Source organism: Conger conger, chromosome 9 (assembly GCF_963514075.1).
Source record: "Conger conger chromosome 9, fConCon1.1, whole genome shotgun sequence".
Lineage (NCBI taxonomy): Eukaryota > Metazoa > Chordata > Actinopteri > Anguilliformes > Congridae > Conger > Conger conger.
Genome location: NC_083768.1, coordinates 39655969 through 39678443, shown reverse-complemented (window position 1 = coordinate 39678443; position 22475 = coordinate 39655969). Strand labels below are relative to the sequence as shown.

The window sequence follows — 22475 nt, the reverse complement described above, 5'->3', positions numbered from 1 at the left end:
GTGGAATAGCTGATGTACCCACTTATTTTTTCTTCCCGTTGGGAGCTATGGGTTTTCTTATTTAATTTTTTTGCGAACTCAGGAATAGCTCAGGAATAGTCTTCTTTATTTTCTGTTCTCCTATTTTCCTGTACAGACAGTGTTTCACAGACAAAATTTGAATTGTCATTTTGAAATTGGTGATTACATTTTTTGTGTTTGTGTTTTCATTCAGACGTAACTGCATACTGGCAGATGAGATGGGTCTGGGGAAGACCATCCAGTCCATCACCTTCCTGTACGAGATGTTCCTGAAAGGTGTCCACGGCCCCTTCCTGGTGATCGCCCCCCTCTCCACCATCCCCAACTGGGACAGGGAGTTCCGCACCTGGACCAACCTCAACGTGGTGGTGTACCACGGGAGCCAGGCCAGCCGCAAAACCATCCAGGCCTACGAGATGAACTTTAGGGACGCAGAGGTGGGGAAAACTTGATGCCCTGAAATCTATGGCCCGGGCAAAAAGTCCTGAACATAATGGCCGAAAGTTAAAGGGCCCTGACCAGCGCCTCAAACCTGACCCCTGAATGTCACAGACCAGGGATAATGTCCCAGACCTGACCCCTGAATGTCACTGACCAGGTTAACGTCTCAGACCTGACCCCTGAATGTCACTGACCAGAGCTAACGTCCCAAACCTGACCCCTGAATGTCACTGACCAGGTTAACGTCTCAGACCTGACCCCTGAATGTCACAGACAAGGGATAACATCCCAGACCTGACCCCTGAATGTCACAGACCAGGGATAACATCCCAGACCTGACCCCTGAATGTCAAAGACCAGGGATAAAGTCCCAAACCTAACCCCCAAATGTCACAGGCCAGAGCTAACGTCCTGGACCTGACCCCTGAATGTCACAGACCAGGGCTAACGTCCCAAACTTGACCCCTGAAAGTGAAAGGTCCCAGATTAACGCCCCAAACTTGCGATTCTAACGGCATGTAAACAATATGGAATAGAGGCGCGCTGTGGGCTTCATGGTTTTTAAATTCTTGTCCTCTTCAGCAGGCTTTGGTGCCGTGTTCTTCCCAGTGGATGAATCATTCAGTGTTTCTCCTCGCCGGTCACGTTTCAGCTGGCCTGTCGCCGTGTCGCTGTCCGTGTGAAGCGCACTGGCCTCAGCTCTCACATTAGGCTGCGTAATCAGACCTGTGAGGCTGGATAGATGCTGTTGCTTGTGGAAGCTGTTGCTGTCCACAGGGCATGTGTAATGTGCTTAATTGGGAGTATGGTTTGTGGGTGGATGGATGATGACACCTCTATACCACTCCCTATTCCCTCACTCCCCATCTTCCTCTCTCTCTCTCCCTCCTCTCCACTCTCCTTACTTCTCCTTTCCTCCCCCCTCCTCTCTCAGGGCGCTATTATAAAGGGAGCGTATAAGTTCCACGCCATCATCACCACGTTTGAGATGATCTTGACAGACTGCCCAGAGCTTCGCTCCATTGGCTGGCGCTGTGTGATTATAGACGAGGCTCACAGACTCAAGAACAGGAACTGCAAGCTTCTGGAGGGGCTCAAGATGATGGACATGGTGAGTGACTCCCTTGCTGCACACACAAACGCACACGCGCACACGCGCACACACACAAACACCATTGGGTGGACATGTTACATTACATTACTTGCATTTGGCAGACGCTTATACAGAGCGATGTACAACAAAGTGCAAAGTGCATACCCATAACCAGGAACAAGTGCACAGGAAAGTCCCTAGAGGCCAGTACAATTTCAAGTGCTAAGAGTGCAATAAAGATCAGGACTAGGACCTCCGTGTTTGATTAATCTGACAATGGATGATATTTCAATATATATCTAAAAACAGTTTTTATACAGCACAATGCCATAGAATGATACACATTTCCATATGAATAATAAACAGCTTACATAGCCATACAAAACTAGCACAAATATCAGTAATAAACATGTACGCTAGGATGCTCACACACCCAGGGTTGCCAGCACAGAAGTGCATGTATATAAAACCTGGCCAATCCCACCCCTACAGGAGCACAAGGTTCTGCTCACAGGCACCCCTCTGCAGAACACCGTGGAGGAGCTCTTCAGCCTGCTCAACTTCCTGGAGCCCCAGCGCTTTCCCTCTGAAGCCACCTTCATGCAGGAATTCGGGGACCTGAAGACCGAGGAACAGGTACCATACCCTGCTCTCCTTCTCCTCCTGGGATTGTGTTGTAAAGACTGCATGCTTCACCGTGTTAGGAATTAATCAGCTGTTTGTACTTCTGTTAGTAGCTTCAGGGCTCTTCAGGTGCAGGAGGAAGAGATAGCCGAAAACGACGAGAAGAGGTTATTCAGAGCCAGGGAGCCCAGAGCAAGGTGTTATTCTGAGCACCACCAGTGTGAAACGTCTGAGCCATATGCACAGTCACATTCAAACATCAGTTCAGGTGGAGCCAGTTGTTCAGGCAGTTGTCCGATTGCTGGGGTGAGAGCTGCTAGTTGGGAAATGTTGTTTTTTCAAAATAAAACAAGGCAAGTCGGGCTCTGAGACAAGCCACAATAATTATATGGGGATAAAGATGATCATGACCTCGCCAGAAAAATGAAGAGCCCCACGAAATCATGGAGTATGCTGGTACCAATGTCTATTGTAATTGCTAGATTCTTCCTGACTCCTGGTATTTCCCACTGCAACCCTAGAAGTGCAGCAAAAAAGTATCCACCAATCACCATTGGCATTGCTCAGTTGGCTGTTACCAACACACTCCATGATTGGTGGAGCTCTTCTCGGGTCTTCCACCAGTAAGGTGACATCATGGCTGTGTGATCACTGAAGAGCAGGTGCCCCCTGGTGGCATGTTCAGGCACTGCGAGACCTCCTCACACCCCCATGCCTCCCTGCAGGTGCAGCAGCTCCAGGCCATCCTGAAGCCCATGATGCTGCGGAGGCTGAAGGAGGACGTGGAGAAGAACCTGGCCCCCAAGCAGGAGACCATCATCGAGGTGGAGCTCACCAACGTGCAGAAGAAGTACTACCGCGCCATCCTGGAGAAAAACTTTGCCTTCCTGTCCAAGGGGGGGTCGGGAGGAGGCAGCGGTGGCGGAGGGGGCAACGGCAATGTCCCAAACCTGCTGAACACTATGATGGAACTGAGAAAGTGCTGTAACCACCCCTACCTCATTAATGGTACGTACCACCAAGGTTAGAAGTACTTTACCCACCCCTAATTCATTAATGGTGCGTGCCACCAGGGCATAAGTACTGTAACCGCCCCTGCATTAATGGTATGTCTTGTAGGGGTAGCGTGCACATTTAACCACCTGTTCCATATTATTGGTTTATACCAACAGGGCAAGAGTGTGTTTAACCACCCCTGCATTATTGTTGGTACATACCAAGAAGGGGTGAGTGCTCTGATCACCATTGTTTACACTGCCTAAATTTCTCTTAATTCTCCTTTCTTTTCCCCTCTCTCCCTGCACCTCTCCCTCTCCCGCGGTGCAGGAGCGGAGGAGAAGATCGTGGAGGAGTTTCGGGAGGCGCACCCCGGCGAGGGCCCTGAGCTGCTCCTGCAGGCCATGGTGCAGGCGGCGGGAAAGCTGGTGCTCATCGATAAGCTGCTGCCCAAGCTGAAGGCCGGGGGCCACAGGGTGCTCATCTTCTCCCAGATGGTGCGCTGCCTGGACATCCTGGAAGACTACCTCATCCAGAAACGGTACTGCGCTCACTCACACACCCCCGTGGACGGAGACGCGATGGTACAGTCCTGGCTGGCCCCACCGCTGTCGCCCGCGGCCAGGCCAGCCGTTTAGCGCTGATTCATGTGCTCTATAAATCACCCCTCTGTTTTACCCCACGCTTTCACGCCTTATCTAATGGCTACATGCAGGATCGCTCGGAGGGACAAAGAAATAAAAAGGAATAAAATGTGTCCGGACATTAAATGCTTGCTGTAATTCCTGTTGGTTTAGATCGGTTTCAAATCCTCGAGGGCTGTATTGTGTCTGCACAGGGTTTTTACCGGCTTGCTTTCAGTCAGCCAGCTAATTTAGGCCTTGGAAACTTGTGTAGACTCTTCAGCCAATCGGTGACTTAAAAGAATTTGTGGTGCAGGAACACACTGGAAGCCAGGAAACACTGTCGCCCTTCACGACTTCAGAGAACTGAGCAGCTCTCCTTAAACTGCTCTTTGAACAGAATGGTTGCAGTCGACACAACAAATATGATATTAATGTAGCTCCTTTGCCCTCATTACAAGGTTCTTATTCCTAATAGGAAGAATAAAATAAGCGTTTTATCGAAGTAGAACATTAGCAGGACAGTAAGCTTTTAAAAAGTGTGTGATCCTTGGGGTTCTCCGTTGACCTGCTCAGGTACTCGTATGAGCGCATCGACGGCCGGGTCCGGGGCAACCTTCGGCAGGCGGCCATCGACCGTTTCTCGCGCCCGGACTCGGACCGCTTCGTCTTCCTGCTGTGCACCCGGGCGGGAGGCCTGGGCATCAACCTGACCGCGGCCGACACCTGCGTCATCTTCGACTCGGACTGGAACCCACAGAACGACCTGCAGGTGAGCGTGCGGGGGTCAAAGGTCAAAGCCCTGGAGGTCGGCGGGAAAGATCCCTGAGACCTGACGTTCCATTAGAAACGGCTTGGACATGGGAGATATAGTCTGGTTGGTTTGCTTAAATTATGGGGTTGAACAACAGTAAATTGTGACGGTGAACACCCACAGCAAAGCAAAATTTAGGAGTACGCATCGGTTGTGTCTGTCTGGTAAGTATAGGAGAGTCTCCCTAATTAGAGGGGTTGGGACAGGTCAGCATATTTATGTTGAGAAAGAAATGTTTCTGATGTATATTTTACATATAGTTGTATATATGTATAGTTGTCATTTACCTGTAGTCTTTTTGATAAATGTGTTCAATAAAGAACACATTTTGTTGATTCATACATTTGTTAAGCTGTACTTTGATTAGGGGTCGTTCCCAGGAAATGTGGAGGAATGATGGCAAACACAATGCGCATAGGTTTGTGAATGTTGATAATTGTACGCGTTGAGGTGTTTGAACGCTGTGGTGTTTCTGTGTATCAGGCCCAAGCCAGATGCCACAGAATCGGACAGAGCAAAGCGGTGAAGATCTACCGGCTGATCACCAGGAACTCGTACGAGAGGGAGATGTTCGACAAGGCCAGCCTGAAGCTGGGCCTGGACAAGGCCGTGCTGCAGTCCATGAGCGGCCGGGAGAACGTGGCTAACGGGGTTAGCATGCGTCCCTACACCATGGAAAACACTGCTTAGCAACGTGCTTCCTCACCTTAAAAACACACAGCTCAGTAGCATGCTAACGGGGTTAGCATGCGTCCCTACACCATGGAAAACACTGCTTAGCAACGTGCTTCCTCACCTTAAAAACACACAGCTCAGTAGCTTGCTAACGGGGTTAGCATGCGTCCCTACACCATGAAAAACGCTGCTTAGCAACGCGCTTCCTCACCTTAAAAACACACAGCTCAGTAGCATGCTAACGGGGTTAGCATGTATACCAACACCATAGGAAACGCACAGCTTAGCAGCATGCTAACATGGTTAGTGTTTCCCCTCACCCTAGAAAAGGCATAGCTCATCAGCATTTTGAAAACCATAGAAACCGCAGCTCTTTAATGTGCTAACAGGATTTGCATGTTTCCCTGGAGAAGAAAAACATACAGCTCCGAGTGAGGTTATCAGGGCTAGCATGCTTTTCCACACCATAGAAAATACACTACTGTGCAGCATGCTTACCAGGTTAGCCTGCAGACCTACAGCATAGCCTGGCCTCCATTTGAAAATATAGATTTTGAATCTGAATTGGACTTCCTGGTAAAATAAAGGCTTAAAAAATAAAATGGAAAACGCACTGCTCAGCCACATGCTAACAGGGTTAGCTTGCCTCCCTGTTACTTAGAAAACACATAGCTCAGCAACCAGAGGATGGGAAAGGATTGCGTTTATGGAGTGCGTTTCATCTCAGTGAGTGGGGGAAAACCGCCTCAAACCGGCACCGTTGTGACATGAAGCACGTCAAGCATTTTACCCCAGCATTCAGCACACTGTGGCTGGGGTGGAGAGTTAAGCAATTACTGTGACAGTGGATGAAAAGTAATGCCTTAATGCAGTGACTCTGTGTACCACTAATGACCCTTAAGACCATCCCTGGTGATTTGTGGTCTTATCATTTTCCGCAAATTACCTTACTGATGTGTTGATAGCTGGATGTTTCTGGAAGTAAGTGTGTACATTTCACCATTCAAATGAATATTTTGATTAAATATAAACTATTAGATTATTTGTCGAGGTGGAAATGTGCCTTAATGTGTAGGTCTCATCTCATTACTACTGAAGGCCCATCAGTCAGTTGCCTGCAGTAATGTAATGCATTGGCAAACCTGCTATTATATTTATTGTATTTATTGGATTTCTGCTTTTCTAAATGATAACAAAGCTCATTTGTGTTTTGATAATGATAAATATGTGATGTGAATGTCGCATCTGCTCTATAGCTAGTTTGCTGTGTGTACGTTTGTGTGCGCGCATGCGGCTGTGTGTAAAAACGCTTTTCGGGGTGTGTGAAAGGCGGTGCTTGTTCCTTGTTCCAGGTCCAGCAGCTCTCCAAGAAGGAGATCGAGGACCTCCTGCGGAAGGGGGCGTACGGGGCTCTGATGGAGAACGAGGACGAGGGCTCCAAGTTCTGCGAGGAGGACATCGATCAGATCCTGCAGCGGCGCACACAGACCATCACCATCGAGTGCGACGGGAAGGGCTCCACCTTCGCCAAGGTACTGACCGCGTTTCAGCGCCAAGACCGGCCGTTCGCTCGGTTCGCGTGGCGGTTTCTGCTGTGAGACTCACTCTCCTCCCTCTCCTCCTCTTCTGTCTTCTTCTCCTTTCTGCTCTCCTCTCCTCTACTCCCTCTCCTTCTCTTCCGTCCTCTCTGTCGCCCTCTCACCTCTCCCTTTTCCCTTCCTCTCTCCGCCCCCCCAGGCCAGCTTCGTGTCTGCCGGGAACAGGACGGACATCTCCCTGGAGGACCCTGATTTCTGGCAGAAGTGGGCAAAGAAGGCGGAGCTGGACATGAGCGTGATAAACCGACGAGTGAGTGGCGCCGCTGGGGCGGCTCGTGTGTGGAGGCGGGGCTCTGAGGCGGAGATATCAGAGTGGGACAGGATTGGCGTGTTCACCCTGGAGGAGGGGCATGTGGGGGAAAGGCCAGGTTTGGTGTCATGGAGCATGCTTTCAGCAGCTAGCTCAGACCTCTGCTGGTTTGACACGGCTACCGTTTGAACCCGGGCCGGCTTTCTGCTTGACATTTGCGGTGGAAGGTTCTGGCATTTTTCACGGCTTTCAGGGGAATTTCAGAAGGTAGAAGTGCTTGAAGCCCATGGGCATTTTGTACACCACACAGAGAGGTGCCATACTCATAAATCTGCTCTATGATCAAAATTAATGTATGCATTTCCCCACAAGCCGTAGACCTGGGGAAGGGAGAGAGGGTTTAATCTTGGCTTGGGGAATCCTTTTAAAAGGTTATGCATTACACTAAGAAGGGGTGGGGGTGATGAAATGCTTCTTCTGCTTTTCAAGTTTGTGCACTTATATCCACATACAGCAGGTTAAAACAATGCCTCCTTTGTTTAAAAGTGAGTCGTGGTCCCAGAGGTGCGTAATGTGGTTGTAATTTTGCGTGTTTGTGCTCAGAACACGCTGGTGATCGACACGCCCAGGGTGCGGAAGCAGACCCGCCACTTCAGCGCCGCCAAGGAGGACGACCTGCTGGAGTTCTCTGACCTGGAGAGCGACGGGGAGGACCAGCCCACCCCCAGGACCCGCCGGCCCCAGGACCGCGCCCACGGGTACCCCCGCAGCGCCTGCTTCAGGGTGGAGAAGAACCTGCTGGTGTATGGGTGAGTGGGGGGGGGTGTGGTGGGGGGAGAAGGTTTACGGTGGGGTAGGGTGAGATGGGTGGGGTATGTTTGCCAGTGGTTAGGGCAGGGTGGTGTTTTACCAGGTGGCTCAATGAAGCTCTTGTATTCTCTGTTCATATCCTATTATCCTCTTCTACACAGAGGAAATATGGAGTAGCAATACGGTGTTAGAATATGACAAAGATTAGGGGTTGTTGAGAGGATGTGGTGTCACCACAGAGTCTCAGGATATGCAGGTGGTTCACAAACCCAATAAATTTGCATTTTGTATTGCACCTGACATCTCTCTATTTATGTCTCTCTCCCTGCCCCCGCTCTCTCCCTTTCTCTATCTCCCCTTCTCTATCTCCCCTTCTCTATCTCCCTCTCTCCTTCTCTCCCTCCCCCTCCCCCTCACTCTCTCCCTCTCTCCCTCCCCCTCACTCTCTCCCTCTCTCCCTCCCCCTCACTCTCTCCCTCTCTCCCTCCCCCCTCTCTCTCTCCCTCTCCCTCCTCCCCGTGGTGTAGCTGGGGCCGTTGGGCTGACATTCTGTCCCACGGGCGGTACAAGCGGCCCCTGTCTCTGCGGGATGTGGAGACCATCTGCAGGGCTCTGCTGGTGTACTGTGTGCAGCACTACAGGGGCGACGAAAACATCAAGAGCTTCATCTGGGACCTGATCACCCCCACCGAGGATGGGCGCACCCGCGACCTGCTCAACCACTCCGGTGCGTGCGTCTCCCTAAACCCCGTCCTCCTTTCCCTAAACCCCTCCCTCCTGTCACTAAACACCGCCCTCCTGTCCCTAAACCCAGCCCCCCCCTGTCCATAAATCCCACCCTCCTGTCTCTAAACCCTGCCTACCTGCGACCTGCTCAACCATGCGCCTGCGTCTCCATAATCCCCGACCCCCTGCCCCTAAACCATGCCCACCTGTCCCTATATCCTGCAAGCAAAACCTCAACATTGAATTCAGCTTCAAATTAAACCCTCCCCTATGACATGCATAAACCACACCTGTATATCCCTAAACTCGGCCTTTGTCCCCTCAGGTCTGTCGGCCCCTGTCCCTCGGGGGCGGAAGGGTAAGAAGGGGAAGGCCCAGGGGGCCCCGCCCTCCCTGCAGCAGGCTGACTGGCTGGCCCGTTGCAACCCCAACGCCCTGCTGCAGGAGGACAGCTACAAGAAGCACCTCAAGCACCACTGCAACAAGTGAGCCCCAGTTCCTCCCATTGTGTGCCTTTCCACAACAACTATACCCATAAAAGATGACTATAACCACGTGGGCTTCCAAATTGATGAGCGATAACGTCCTGTAAATAGCCATTTAGAATTTGAAGCCTTCAGATTGATTTTGATTGGCTGTCGATCGTTCATACAGCTGGAAAAGATCGCTCTGAAAGTGATCCCAACGATATTGTTCATCACTGTCATTGTCCGTATACTTGTGATGAGGACTCCACTTCAGTTAGAACGATTTATAAAGTTATATTTATAGTTATGGTTATAGTTCTTGGTGGACACGCGCTGTGCTGCCCCCTGCACCGCATTTCTGTTTACTCAGCGACAGCTGGCCTGCATCATTTTATATTCCCCCATTGATTTACTGAAACCGTATACATTAAAGCTTGGGTTTGACAAAAAGGCATGGAGCTGATATCTCTAGTTAGCTGGTGCCTGGATTTAATCGTGTCACGCTCCCATTTCCCTGTTCTCAGGAGAAAAAAAACATGGTTGGTCAGGTGATCGGTGCTGCAGTAGGGGATTGGTCCGCACTCTCTCAGTCTGAGGTGTGTCCAGAGTCGTGTGCAGCACCCCCGCCATCTGCTCTTTTCTTCACAGTCCTGCCTCAGGCTCTGAGAGGGGAGGGGGCCGGGCGCTTCCCAAATTCAGGGTGCTGGAGCCTGCTGGCCCGGTTACCAGGCAGTGCTGCTGGGTGGTGTGGGGGGGGGGGGGGGGTACGGGTACGGGGTGTGGTGGGGGGGGCTCCATCTGTCGGGCTGCCGCACAGTGAAGTTCATCTGCTCCAGCACGGTGATGGATGAGGGTGTGAGCAGCCCAAACACTGCCACCGGTGACCATCCGCAAAGTTTAAAACCAGGCTCTCTCTCTCTCCCTCTCTCTCTTTCTACCCTCCTCTTTCTCTCTCTTTCTACCTCTCTCTCTCTCTCTCTCCCTCCATCTCTCTCCCCTCTCTCTCTCTCTCTGCAACTCTGTTTCCCTCCTCCTTGACCTTTCACCCTGATCCCTGTGACCTTCCTCTTTCACCCTTGCTTTTTCTTTGTCTCTCTCCCTCTCATATCCATCTGTTTCTCCCTCCATCTCTCCCTCTCCCAGAGTGCTGCTGAGGGTGCGAATGCTGTACTATCTGAGACAGGAAGTCATCGGCAGCCAGGCAGAGAAGATCCTGGAGGGGGCTGATTCCAGGTTGGAATTTTGTCCTGAATTGGATCTCTGCTCTTGTTTTTCCTCATTTGGAATGGCCAGCCTGGCGTTCTGTATCTGTTTTAAAAGCTCTGTTATCACACCGATCAGAGCCGCATTCCTGAGATGAAATTATCTGATTGTGAAACATCAACAGCCTTCTGTGTGTGAGAAATCCGTTGTGGACTCTTCTCACAGTGAAATAGACATCTGGATCCCGCAGCCTTTCCTGGCTGAGATGCCCTGCGATTGGTGGGACAGGGAGGCGGACAGGTCCCTGCTCATTGGTGTCTTTAAACACGGTAAGCCTCGGCACACCTTGCCTCACCTCACTGATAACATTTAAACCAGTCTGGGGTTTGTGTACACGCTCTACAGCGTGCAGTTAGAAATGTGTGCATTCACGTTATGTCTAACAGTGAGAATTCTGCCATAAAGGCCCCATATGTGTCCAAAGGCTTTTGTTTCCAGGAAGATTTTCTCACTGAAGATGAATGTTGTTGTTGTTTCTGATGTAGACAGCTATGTGGTGTTGGCCGTCGGTCAAAACAACAATGGCGCGCCATTTTGGCTGAGCTGGCTGTCCGGCTGGCAAGCCTTTGTGACTGCCCCCCCCTCCTTCCTTTTGGAATCGGTGGCTGTGCCTTTGAGTTACCCCCACGCTGCTCACACCCACCCCCACCCGATGCAGTCGCATGCAAACCAGCCGCCTTTTCACATGCTGCAGTCTGTACCGCACTACAGGAGATTTAGCACCAGCAGGCATGTCTCCGTGGAGCACTGGCCAACTTCAGTGCTCCTGTGTGTAGCAGGCCGAGGCCTAGCCACATCCCGCTGCTGTAAACCGCCAAATGTAGCGAGTCCATGACACATTTACGGCCCAGACTTGGCCTATGGCCAGGAGCTTTTTAGGAAATAAATCATTTCCAGCGATGTGATGTTACCCAGCTGATTCAAAACATTCCAGTAACTTTGTGAGAAAGTGTTGTATTAGCTGGCTGTTTATGTATAATAAAGACTGGCTTGTGATGGCATGTGTGAGAAGCTGATTGGCTCTTCCCTCTCAGGCTATGAGAAGTACAACTCCATGCGTGCCGACCCCGCGCTGCACTTCCTGGAGAAGGCGGGCCCCCCGGACCCCAAAGCTGTCGCCGCGGAGCAGGGGGGTGCAGACCTGGCGGCCGACGGAGCCGAGGGGTGAGAGCGGGAGGGGCGCCGACTCTTAATCACATGACTAATCACATGACATATATGACCCCCTCCCATCGTTCTCCTTCCTGATTTGTGCCTCCTGTCTTTCTCAGGGGAGATCTGGACCCGGATGAAGACCCTGAGTACAAACCTGCCAGGATGGCTTTTAAAGAGGAAATGGAGGCAAGTTTGGTGCACACACAATCACGGCACCGTTTGAGGTCTGGATAACTCGGGAGGGTTGCACTTTAACACTGAATTTACCCGCTCCTCCTTTTTTACAGGAATTTACAAACTCCTCGCTGGGTGATGAAGAGGCTACGGATGCTCTGGGTATATTTTCTTTTATCCAAAATAAATTTTATCCCTGACATATTTTTGGAACAATGTATCGTCAGTGTTTTGGGTTTTTGAGCCAACTTTATCAGCTGCTGATTTATGAATCTCTGATAGTGAACGGAGCCAGAGGCAAGTTTCAGTGCATGCTGAAAAACTGAACAACAGAAAGTGGAGATTGGGGTTCTCTGAATGGTGCTGGTGATATTGGGGTTCCTTTAATGCACTGGTTCCCACCCCTATTTCTGGACATCTGCCATCCTGTAGGTTTTCACTTCAACCCTAAATTGGCACACCTGATTCTACTAATTTGCAGCTCAACGACATGAGGTGTGCTTTGTTAGGGCTGAAGTGAAAACCTCCAGGAGCATGGCTGGGAACCGCTGGTTTTTAATGTTTCGTGAAACGGTTTGTATTCATTTCTATCTCTCGTGCTGAAATGCAGGCGGGCAGTCGAGCCAAAATGGCGGTCCAGGGAAGCTGCGCTGGCCCAGCACCTCGGCTCTGACCGGGCGGCTGCGGAGGCTGATCGCGGCGTACCAGCGCAGCCACAAGAGGGAGCAGCAGCGACAGGAGGCCCTGCTCATGCTCCAGGCCCACAGACACCACCCCCAGCAGCCTGCCTGGGCCATGGCTCCCCAGAGAGAGACCGTCACCCCCGACCGCCGGCAGAGGTGAGTCACGCACTGAGTAACAGCTATGAGTCTTCACTTCTCTCTCCCCAGTTGTTCTCTCATTTATGACTAATTTGTTCAAATTTTTTTTTTTGGTGTCACGCGCAGGTCGTGTCGCACTTTTTTAGAACACAGTGTGACATGACATATCCAAATGCAAAATACTTTCTGGCTTCTTCATCTCAAACTCCTACAGTCCTGGATGGTTACAGTATCTGCCGGTTTAAAGTTTAAGTTCAGTTGATGTGACCAGTGTACATTAATAACTTTTCTGTAAATGCACCAGCGTTAGCCAGGGAGGCTAATACTGATCAGTTTTGTTGTTTCTCTTCGATCAGCAGCCATTTTAGGCCACTCATGAAAGAGGTGTGGATTCATTAGGCAGTCAGTGACATCGGAGCGTAGAAACGCTCTGAAACCCTGCAGACGGGGCTGCTGTTTGTGGTTCCTGCTCTGAAGGCCCCAGACTCTTGCTGACTGGCGTGCTTCTCCCCTGCAGGTGGACTCGGAGGGAGGAGGCGGATTTCTACCGCGTGGTGTCCACCTTCGGCGTGCTGCGCGACGGCTCGCGCTTCGACTGGAGGCACTTCCGCACCTTCGCCCGCCTCGACCGCCGCTCCGACCACAACCTGGAGGCCTACTTCCTGTCCTTCGTGGCCATGTGCCGACGGGTGTGTCACCTGCCACTCCGGCCAGAGGACGGTGAGGAGCCGGCCCGTTGGGGGAGGGGGGGGGGGGTGGGGGGCGATCCAGGGAATGCGCTGTAGGCCACACCGTTAGTCTAGGTCAAAATGTCTAGAACAGGGCTGCCCAACTAGTAGCGTCAGGTGTGCCAAATTGGTGTTGAAATGAAAACCTCCGGGGGCGGTAGACGCGCAGGAAGCGGTATAAACGATGCTCTTCACGAGGACCTCCCTCCCTTGCCTTGCAGAGACGCTGGACCCCAGCGTGTGGGTGGAGCCCATCACGGCCGAGCGCGCCTCGCGCACCATGTACCGCATCGAGCTGCTGCGCCGCATCCGGGAGCAGGTGCTGCCGCACGCCGCCGCGACGGAGCGCCTGCAGCTGTGCCAGCCCAGCCCCGACCTGCCCGAGTGGTGGGAGTGCGCCCGGCACGACCGCGCCCTGCTGCTGGGCGCCTCCAAGCACGGCCTGAGCCGCACCGACTACCACATCTTCAACGACCCCGAGCTGGGCTTCCTGGAGGCCCACCGCAAGTTCACCCAGCGGCCCGCCGCCGCCGCCGCGGCCCCGCCGCTTAAAGACGAGCTGACCGCCCCCAGACCGCGCTCGCGCAAGATGGAGGACGGCTGCGGTCGGGGGGAGGAGAAGATGGAGGAGGAGGAGCTGAGCGACGAGGGGACGGGCGGTGGAAAGCGGGGCCCTGGGAGCGGGGAGATCAAAGCTGAGGAACAGGAGGAGGGGCCCAAGGCTGAGACACAGGAGGAGGGGCCCAAGGCTGAGACACAGGAGGAGGGGCCCCAGGCTGAGGAACAGGAGGAGGGGCCCAAGGCTGGGGAACAGGAGGAGGGGCCCAAGGCTGAGGAACAGGAGGAGGGGCCCAAGGCTGAGAAACAGGAGGAGGGACTGAAAGCTGAGGGAGAGGAGGAGGAGCCTAAAGCTGAACGGGAGGAGGTGGAGCCTAAATCTGAACCCAAGCCGCGCTCCGAGAAAGGGTCTGAAGATGACGATGAGGACAAAATGGAGGAAGATTATAAATCGGAGTCCTCTCAGGCTGCAGGTACTTTAGGATTGGTTCATGTACAGAACAGAGTTTAGCTGCCAGTATGAAATTTGTGGTTTTTTGTTTTTTTTCCACCTGTTTATTACAACAACAAAAAAAAGTTTGATTTCGACATTTAAACCAGACATGTTTTTTTCTCATTTATAAGCCATTTGTGTTGCTGCCCACATTACTCACAAGTCTACTGCTAAACAACGTCGCTCTTTGTTTTCTAGCTAAAGCTAGCTGTTGAATATGGTGCCTACAGCAGCATAAGCAGTGTATGTGTTATTTTGCTGGCTCAGTTACATTTGGCTGGTTTGTCCCTCACAGCAAGCGCCACCTCTCAGGAGAAGACCTTTGACGAGGAGAGTAACGCTTCCCTGAGCACGGCGCTAGACGAGACTCGCGACGGATTCCCCTCTGAGGACGCTCCTGTCCTCTACGACCGGTCACTCTCCTTCTGCCACTGGCCCAAGGTTAGTACAGCACTGAGTACATACTAACATTCTGCCACTGGCCCAAGGTTAGTACAGCACTGAGTACATGCTAACCTGCCACTGGCTCAAGGTTAGTACAGCAATGAGTACATACTAACATTCTGCCACTGGCCCAAGGTTAGTACAGCACTGAGTACATACTAACCTGCCACTGGCCCAAGGTTAGTACAGCACTGAGTACATACTAACCTGCCACTGGCCCAAGGTTTGTACAGCACTGAGTACATACTAACCTTCTGCCACTGGCCCAAGGTTAGTACAGCACTAATTGCATACTAACATTCTGCCACTGGCCCAAGGTTTGTACAGCACTGAGTACATGCTTCCCCTTGCACCTCTCCATTGCTTCTCTATTGCGTACTAGTTTAGTACAATACCTCTCAAACTCACCCAAGGTTAGTATAATATCAACTGGCCTCCATCTCTTGACCAGTACAACACCTCAAATGCTTCTCTAATGTGTCCTAGGTTTGTAAATCACTTATTCCCCTTGCTGGTAAATGTTAGTTAAGATTTGCTTAAATGTTGCTTCCCCAAGAGTGGTGGATCAGAAATTACCTGGAACTTGTGCAAAGTTTTTGAAAATAAATAAGTAAAGAGAAATACTTGGTATTCCTGGTATTTGTCTAAATTCCTGGGAATATACCTTTTGCTGATTTCTACCTGCGCCCCGAACTTAACCTGACAAATTATATTATAGATCACCTTATAAATCCCTTGTGAATTTGGAAAAACTCTTTATTAAGACTGAAGGGCTTGCATTACCGCCCACCGGCTGAATTCTCCGCCTTTTATTTCTTTCATATTAAAAGCACATTTTCTTTTTCAGTTGGCTACCCTTTAAAATGAAGGAGCAGTTTTGGGAGCGTGCCCAACTCGCGTTACGCCATAAAAAATAAAAAAAACAACAGAATAAAGAAACCAGACGGGCTGAGCTTTGATTGTGCGGGCTTGACTGGTTGTTAACGCTATTCTAACTGCCTGGAAACATTTCCTGCGCCAGGCTTCTGAAAAGGCCAGCACCGCTGAGCCTAATGGAACATGGCAGGCCGTAAGTGGGGCAGCCATTACGGCTCACAGCGGGGAGCCAATTTCACTGCGGAGAGTAATGACAGATAGGTCAGGATTCATCAGATAGCTGCGGCTGATTAATTCGGAAACGGGCTCGGAGGCGCCGCGTCTGGCTGTAATCTCATTTGGTGAACACGTCAGACCCAGCTCCCTGAACGAAGCAGCATGCGGAGTGCGCTTAGAAAATGTTCGCAATGCTTTATTCCTGACACGGATCCCGTACTACGCAGTGCATCATTGGACGTTTAAAAGAAGGAAATCCAAAACTATGTACAAACGGGGAAATCCACAGCTATGTAAAAATGGTTGAATTGAAATACATAGTTATATATATTTCTCAAAACTGTGCTCTTAAAATGGATGTCTATTTATTATTTACTGCAAGTCCCCCAGCTATTGCGGTTTGCCTCATCCTGCGTTTCTGCTGTGCCCTTTAGGACAGAGTGGTGATCGACCGGCTGGACGTCATCTGTGAGACGGTGCTGAAAGGGAAGTGGCCCGCTAACAGGCGGCAGCTCTTCGACTTCCCGCCGACGCAGTTGCCTGGATACGGGAGTGCCGCGGCGGGGAGCCCTGGGGCGCGAGGCTTCGCCGATCTGGCCACAGCGGGCCAGTCCGGCAGCGAGGAGACGGCCCTGCCCCCCCAGGTACGTAACACAGGCCCCCCTGCCCTCCCCCTCCCTGACCCCTCTAGTACACTCTGCCTTACGTATGTGAGACACACCACATTAATGTGACTCACACTGAGAGTCACTGCCAGGTTTTGTCCTCCCAGAGCAGGGATCATCAACTCTGGCCCTTGAATACAAATCCAGCCCTTCTTATTTTCTCCCAGGTAATTAGTGGTACTAATTGGCCAGTCTGTCTTCACACCTCCCAGGTAAAGGGAGGGTGGGAAAGCAGCAGCTCTTGGACCTCTGGGACAGTGAGTTGCTGATCTCTGTCCCTGAGAGTGAACACACAGGCCCGTTTGTCCTGTTGGGAGCTCGTTTTAATGGACGCGCCTCTCTGCGTTTCAGGACGAGGCTCTGAGTGCGGGATTCCTCCCCTCTCAGCGGCGCGGGTGGAGGAAGATGGAGGTGGAGGCGGAGAGGGTGGCCAAGCGCAGGCACCTGATGGACATGGTGGCCCAGCTGAGGGAGTCACATTCCAGCACCCTGTCCACCTCGCACCCCTCCGCTGCGTTCGCCCTGCCCTCCTCCTCCACCCCCTCCGACACCCAGAGGGGCCGGGCCGAGTCCCCCGGCCCGAACGGGGCCTTCCTGGAGGACGATCTGCCCATGAAGAGGCGCAGGGGCCGGCGGAGGAACGTGGAGGGGCTGGACCTGCTCTTCGCCCAGCACAGGAAGGCAGCTCCAAACCCGGTACCTTTTCCCTTCTCACCTCACGGTTTGGGTGTGCGTGTGAACCGCTTGCCGTGTGCTGTGGTGATAGTCGCGTTTCGACAGAAAAAGGTCAAATCAGCTCTAAGTAGCATTGCCTGGAATGTGTGCAACTGAAACTCGCCTCTTCAGTTTTTCTTCTGATTCAGGTGCACTCAGGTGTGTTTTTATCTGTGCCCCCAGGAGGACTCCGAAATGACCAAAGCTTTCCTGGAAGGGGTGCGGATGCCCCCACAAACACAGCCGAACATTCCAGCCTTAGCGGGACAGGACCCCAAGAGTCAGGCTGCCCTGGACAGCCTGGTGGACAGAAACGGGGTGCTTGGAGGCAGCGCCCTCGGCAACAAGAACCTGGCAGAGTGGCTGGGACGACACCCCGCCTACTCCAGCGACACAGCAAGCTATTCGCCAGTAAGAATCCCCTCTCCCCTCAATCCAGAGACTGCCTACTGCATTTCTTATGTGCAGGGCTCTAAACTGACTTTTTCTCCAAAATGTTAGGAGCACACTAATGCATCCCAATTAACTTCCCTAACTTTTTCCAGTTGCCGCACATCGATTTTCAGGAGTAAATGCTCTTAAAATGGGTGTTGTTTAATTGCGTAGTTTCCATACCTGATCGCTTTCGTTCTTGCTCCACTTCCTTGCCCTCAGAAGAAGGACGAGCTTCCCCTCTCGCCGTTTCACACTCCGAAGCAGAAGAGACATCGCTGCCGCAACCCCAGCAAGATCGACGTCAACACCCTGACCGGGGAGGAGAGGGTGCCCGTGGTCAACCGGCGGAGTGGCAGGAAGGTGAGCGCTCCACCCACTGCTGCCCCCAGAGAGGAGAGGAGCCTCAACCTCAGCCCACTAACACCCCCCAGAGGGGAGAGGAGTCTCAGAACAAAAATCAAGGCTCCACAAAAATCTCTAAATTTCATTCATTCATTATCCTAACCCACTTATCCTGAACAGGGTCGCCGTGAGACTGCAGCCTATCCCGGCATACATAGGGCGAAAGGCAGGAATACACCCTGGCCAGGTCGCCAGTCCATCACAGGGCACACACACCATTCACTCACACACTCATACCTATGGGCAATTTAGACTCTCCAATCAGCCTAACCTGCACGTCTTTGGACTGTGGGAGGAAACCGGAGTACCCGGAGGAAACCCACACAGACACGGGGGGAACATGCAAACTCCGCACAGACAGGGATTCGAACCCAGGACCTCCTTGCTGTGAGGCGGCAGTGCTACCCACTGCACCATCTGTGCCGCCATCTCAAAATTTGGCTAAATAAATGTTTTTTTGTAGATGGGATGTCTTTGGTAAATAGTTGAAATCATGAAAGGCTCTCAGATAAAATGATCTTACACACAGTGAAAGGGTGCTGGCTGAGTGGTTTGTGTTCTGTTTTTCAGCTGGGTGGGTCATTTGCCCCGCCGATGAAGGACTTGCCTCGTTGGCTGAAGGAAAACCCGGATTTCGCAGTTTCTCCGGATTGGACTGACATTGTCAAGCAGTCGGTGAGTGAAATGAGCCAGCGTTTTCTCTGGGTTCAGATTCTTATGGAGCAGGATGTGGAGAGAGCTGGTGGGCCTGCTGCTTTATGTTGCTGCTCTGGATGCTTGCTGTGTGTGAACCCATCTCTGCTCATTGAAACTGCTTTCTTGGGTGGAATAGGATCAATTTAGGTCCTTTTAAAGTGAAGACCAAGAACTTCAGGACCATATGGTCCTCTAGGACCAGGGTTGCGGACCTCTTTTATACAGACCTCCTGAGTTTCTTTTTCAAATCAATTTGTAGCGTCTTTTGGAGTATTGAATAGAAAGGGGGGCGTAGTGATTAACGGGTAATGTTGGGTGTGTGCCCCCTCTTTTGCAGGGCTTCCTTCCAGAGACCATGTTTGGGGGGCTCCTGTCGGGGCCCGTGGTGAGAGAGGAGGGGGTGTGCCGCCGTGGGCGGAGGCCGAAGAGCGAGGGGGTGCGGGCCCCTGCCCCCATGTCGGCCCCGGCCCCCGCGGGGCTCAACCCCCTGCTGATGGGGGGGCTGATGGGGGGTCTGCAGGGCCTGCAGCTGGCCGGGCTCATGGGCTTCCCCCAGGCGGACCCCAAGCAGGCCGCCGCCCTGCTGCCCCTCATGCTGCCTAACATGCTGGGCCTCAGCGGCCTGTTCGGTAACCTGGCCACGGCCGCTGCCTCCTCCCCCGCCGGGCAGGCAGAGCCCGAGGCCACGGCCACGCCCAAGAAGACGAAGAAGAAGAAGAAGAAGAAGAAGAAGGAAGAGGAGGAGGAGGAAGAGGAGGGGGAGGCGGAGGAGGAGGAGGAGAGGAATGCCGAGGCGGAGGGAGGAGCTGCCGCCAGCGCCATCTCTGCCTCTATGGCCGGCATGGCCGGCATGTCCGCCAACCCCCTGGCCTTCAACCCCTTCCTGCTGTCCGCCATGGCGCCTGGGCTCTTCTACCCCTCCATGTTCCTGCCCCCTGGCCTGGGTAACCTGGGTAACCTGGGCAACCTGGGCAACCTGGGTAACCTGGGCAACCTGGGTAACCTGGGCAACCTGGGTAACCTGGGTAACCTAGGAAACCTGGGTAACCTAGCCAACCTGGCTAATCTGGGTAACCTTGGTAACCTAGGTAACCTGGGCCTCCCCCAGGCCCTGGCAGGCCTGCAGAGCGCCATGGCAGGGGTGGCCGTGGAGGCCGCGGCGGGCTCGTCCACGGAGAGCAACGCCGAAAACGGCACTGACGACTGCGCTGGCTCCGGTGCGGAGAACGACACGGTCAGCAGCGCAGGCAGCAGCCCGGGCGGGAGCACAGGCGGGGGCACAGGGAACGACGCCGAGAGCGCCACGGGCACAGGCGCCGACACGGACAGCACCGCCGAAGCCCCCGGAGACGCCAGCGCGGAGTAGGACCCCGTCTGTAACCGAGGAAACGAAGAACCACACCCTACCCCACCAAGACCCAAGACCCAATCACTACTGTGTACATGACACTGTTTATCCTTCTGTTTTACTCTCTTTATTTTAAACTTTTCCCAAAGCAAAATGAACTGCCTGATGAAAAGCCACTGTCATACACTGTAGCGGATGATGCATCACTGTTGCGCAACATGCCAGAAAGCGGCATTCTGGGTACAAGGGGCTGCGCAGCCGTGTTCTAACCACAGAGAGTCGACTGAACTGCTGTAACGGGGCTTCATGGAGGAGTGCTCTGGTCCTGCTGCTCCGACCTGCTCTTCCTCCCGTCGAGGGAGCCTCTGACATTGTCAACCAGCGTCTCTAAAGCAGAGGATCGACCAAGATGTGTGTATTTAAACTTTTTATGTCTTTATTTTTGATTCCCCCTGTCAAGTTCTGTTTTGTGTTCTGTTCTGCTGTTCTTTTGTAGTTTTTATTTTTTTTTGCTGTGAAGGTCAGGATGTCTGATGCACGTCTCTCACGCATTGCTCAGACCGCCCTCGGGTATCCTACAATCCCCTCTGTCCTGTGGAAACGGCAATAAGGAATAAAGTTATACAGGCAGCTGCTGAATGTCCCACCAGCCTCAGGGCTCCCCACCGGGACACTGACCAAGAAATATTAAAAATGGGGGAAAAAAGTACAGTCATTTTGTCTCATGATAATGTCGTTTATGCACTGGTAATAACTATTGATGAAAAATAAATCAGGTACATTTATCTATTGAAAGGACTTGTTTTGTTACTCTAGCCACAAAGATGCACAGCATTACCTCAACTTTAAACTAGCCTTGAAGTTTACAGACGTGACTTTTTTTTGTGTGTGTGGAAGGGGTCTGGATTTGTTCTCGTCTTTTTTTTTTTTTTTTTTCTGAAACCGTTTTGTATGATAAACTGTAAAATGCTGTAGTAATGTTGCTACTTTTAATAAAAAGTCACACATCGTATACATCTAGGATACCAAACTGGACTCTGAGTGTCGATTTCCTTCCATTACTTAAAATACTGGCAGGGTCTTAGCACAATGAATATTTAGCCGTTAGTAAATCACTCTCATGGACGGAATAGTTATATGAAATTATATCTTCATTTTTAAAAGCAAACCCATTTTGTTTGGTTACCAAGGTGCTACCTTCGCCCATTTATGCTGTTTCAAATCATTCGTCCCTTCATTACACGCAAAATAACTCCCAAAAACATCTTTACATTGCTGATTTTACCAAGACTGTGTCCTGACATCTACTTTCCTCTTTTCCATTTCAACTAAACTTTATTCAGTTTTACTTTGGTGATGTTTCGAAAATGACCCAGGCACAGGCAATTTTCTCAGGACAGTTGTTTGTACTGTGCGTATAACAATGTAATACAAAAAGCCTTCAGAGTGACACTGCTGTAAACTTTAACCCGACTGCACGTACCATCCTAATATGGTTTTTAAAGTAAAATGGCGCTTGTCCATAAAGAAAGCCTGAGGAGTGAATTATCTTGTGTTTGAGTCCTAATCGTTTTGGCTGTCTGCCTGGATCCACACTGCTTTGTGCCTTCAGCATGATTTTTCATTCAGACCATCCGCCGCGGTCTCCGTTACTCCTTTATTCAGCTTGCATATCGTCTGTGGCTTCGGCATCGTCTGTGCTGCGCGCTCTTCAATGAGCCTTGGCTGTCCAGCCGTTTCAGATTTCAAATGACCCTTCTCGCGCACGAACGGAAAGCCAGTCAGACAAAAGTCTGGCTCTTGACCGCTGGCCGGCCACTCTTCCAGGGTTTCAATAATTAATGACGACTGGCTTTGGGAAGAGGGGCTTTGAGTCGTTACGGTCAAGGCTCAATCAGTGCGACTACAGACCCCGTAATTCTACTATGACGCAGATGTGGATGTCCTGTTAATCTGTCAATTTGATAAACTTTACCAGAATTATGTAAAGTGAGTCGAATTAGCCTAATGGAAAACTGCAGTAATGAATCGCGCTGAGCCCCAAATATCTGGCTTCTGGTTGCCACCTGAATCCATCTGATTTCGCTGATACTGGTTTGCCCGTAAGACTTCCTTGGCTGCTATTATTGGAATACGGAAGCAAATTTATGCAAATGTTTTTGTACGTGGGTCATCTGGATCCGTATTTAGTTGGCTATAGTGTAGGCTACATTAATCAAAACCCTTCGCTGTTTTTAATAATTTGATAATTTGATAATAATAATTTAATAATAGTTTTCCCAAAACGCAAATCCGCAAGACATTAATTTAGACAAATTAAGACGGAAGAATGTATGGCTAACGGATGAG

General features: G+C 51.5%; 1 protein-coding gene across 1 annotated transcript in view; it reads left to right on the top strand.

Annotated features, from left to right (window-relative positions):
- Nucleotides 1–21156, top strand: part of LOC133136535 (chromodomain-helicase-DNA-binding protein 7-like) — a 41171-nt gene extending 20015 nt beyond the window's left edge. Inside the window, exons 11-37 of the mRNA XM_061254104.1 lie at nucleotides 215–458; nucleotides 1397–1573; nucleotides 2048–2191; nucleotides 2905–3187; nucleotides 3506–3716; nucleotides 4375–4570; nucleotides 5096–5263; nucleotides 6640–6819; nucleotides 7025–7135; nucleotides 7739–7944; nucleotides 8473–8672; nucleotides 8997–9156; nucleotides 10282–10371; nucleotides 10567–10670; nucleotides 11436–11565; nucleotides 11673–11742; nucleotides 11844–11892; nucleotides 12341–12569; nucleotides 13069–13271; nucleotides 13501–14310; nucleotides 14626–14771; nucleotides 16301–16510; nucleotides 16883–17227; nucleotides 17429–17656; nucleotides 17900–18040; nucleotides 18653–18757; nucleotides 19116–21156. Of these exons, the coding sequence (XP_061110088.1) occupies nucleotides 215–458; nucleotides 1397–1573; nucleotides 2048–2191; nucleotides 2905–3187; nucleotides 3506–3716; nucleotides 4375–4570; nucleotides 5096–5263; nucleotides 6640–6819; nucleotides 7025–7135; nucleotides 7739–7944; nucleotides 8473–8672; nucleotides 8997–9156; nucleotides 10282–10371; nucleotides 10567–10670; nucleotides 11436–11565; nucleotides 11673–11742; nucleotides 11844–11892; nucleotides 12341–12569; nucleotides 13069–13271; nucleotides 13501–14310; nucleotides 14626–14771; nucleotides 16301–16510; nucleotides 16883–17227; nucleotides 17429–17656; nucleotides 17900–18040; nucleotides 18653–18757; nucleotides 19116–20144 (6169 nt within the window). The 3' untranslated portion in view covers nucleotides 20145–21156. The remainder of the gene's footprint in view (nucleotides 1–214; nucleotides 459–1396; nucleotides 1574–2047; nucleotides 2192–2904; nucleotides 3188–3505; nucleotides 3717–4374; nucleotides 4571–5095; nucleotides 5264–6639; nucleotides 6820–7024; nucleotides 7136–7738; nucleotides 7945–8472; nucleotides 8673–8996; nucleotides 9157–10281; nucleotides 10372–10566; nucleotides 10671–11435; nucleotides 11566–11672; nucleotides 11743–11843; nucleotides 11893–12340; nucleotides 12570–13068; nucleotides 13272–13500; nucleotides 14311–14625; nucleotides 14772–16300; nucleotides 16511–16882; nucleotides 17228–17428; nucleotides 17657–17899; nucleotides 18041–18652; nucleotides 18758–19115) is intronic.
- The last annotated feature ends 1319 nt before the right edge of the window (nucleotides 21157–22475 follow it).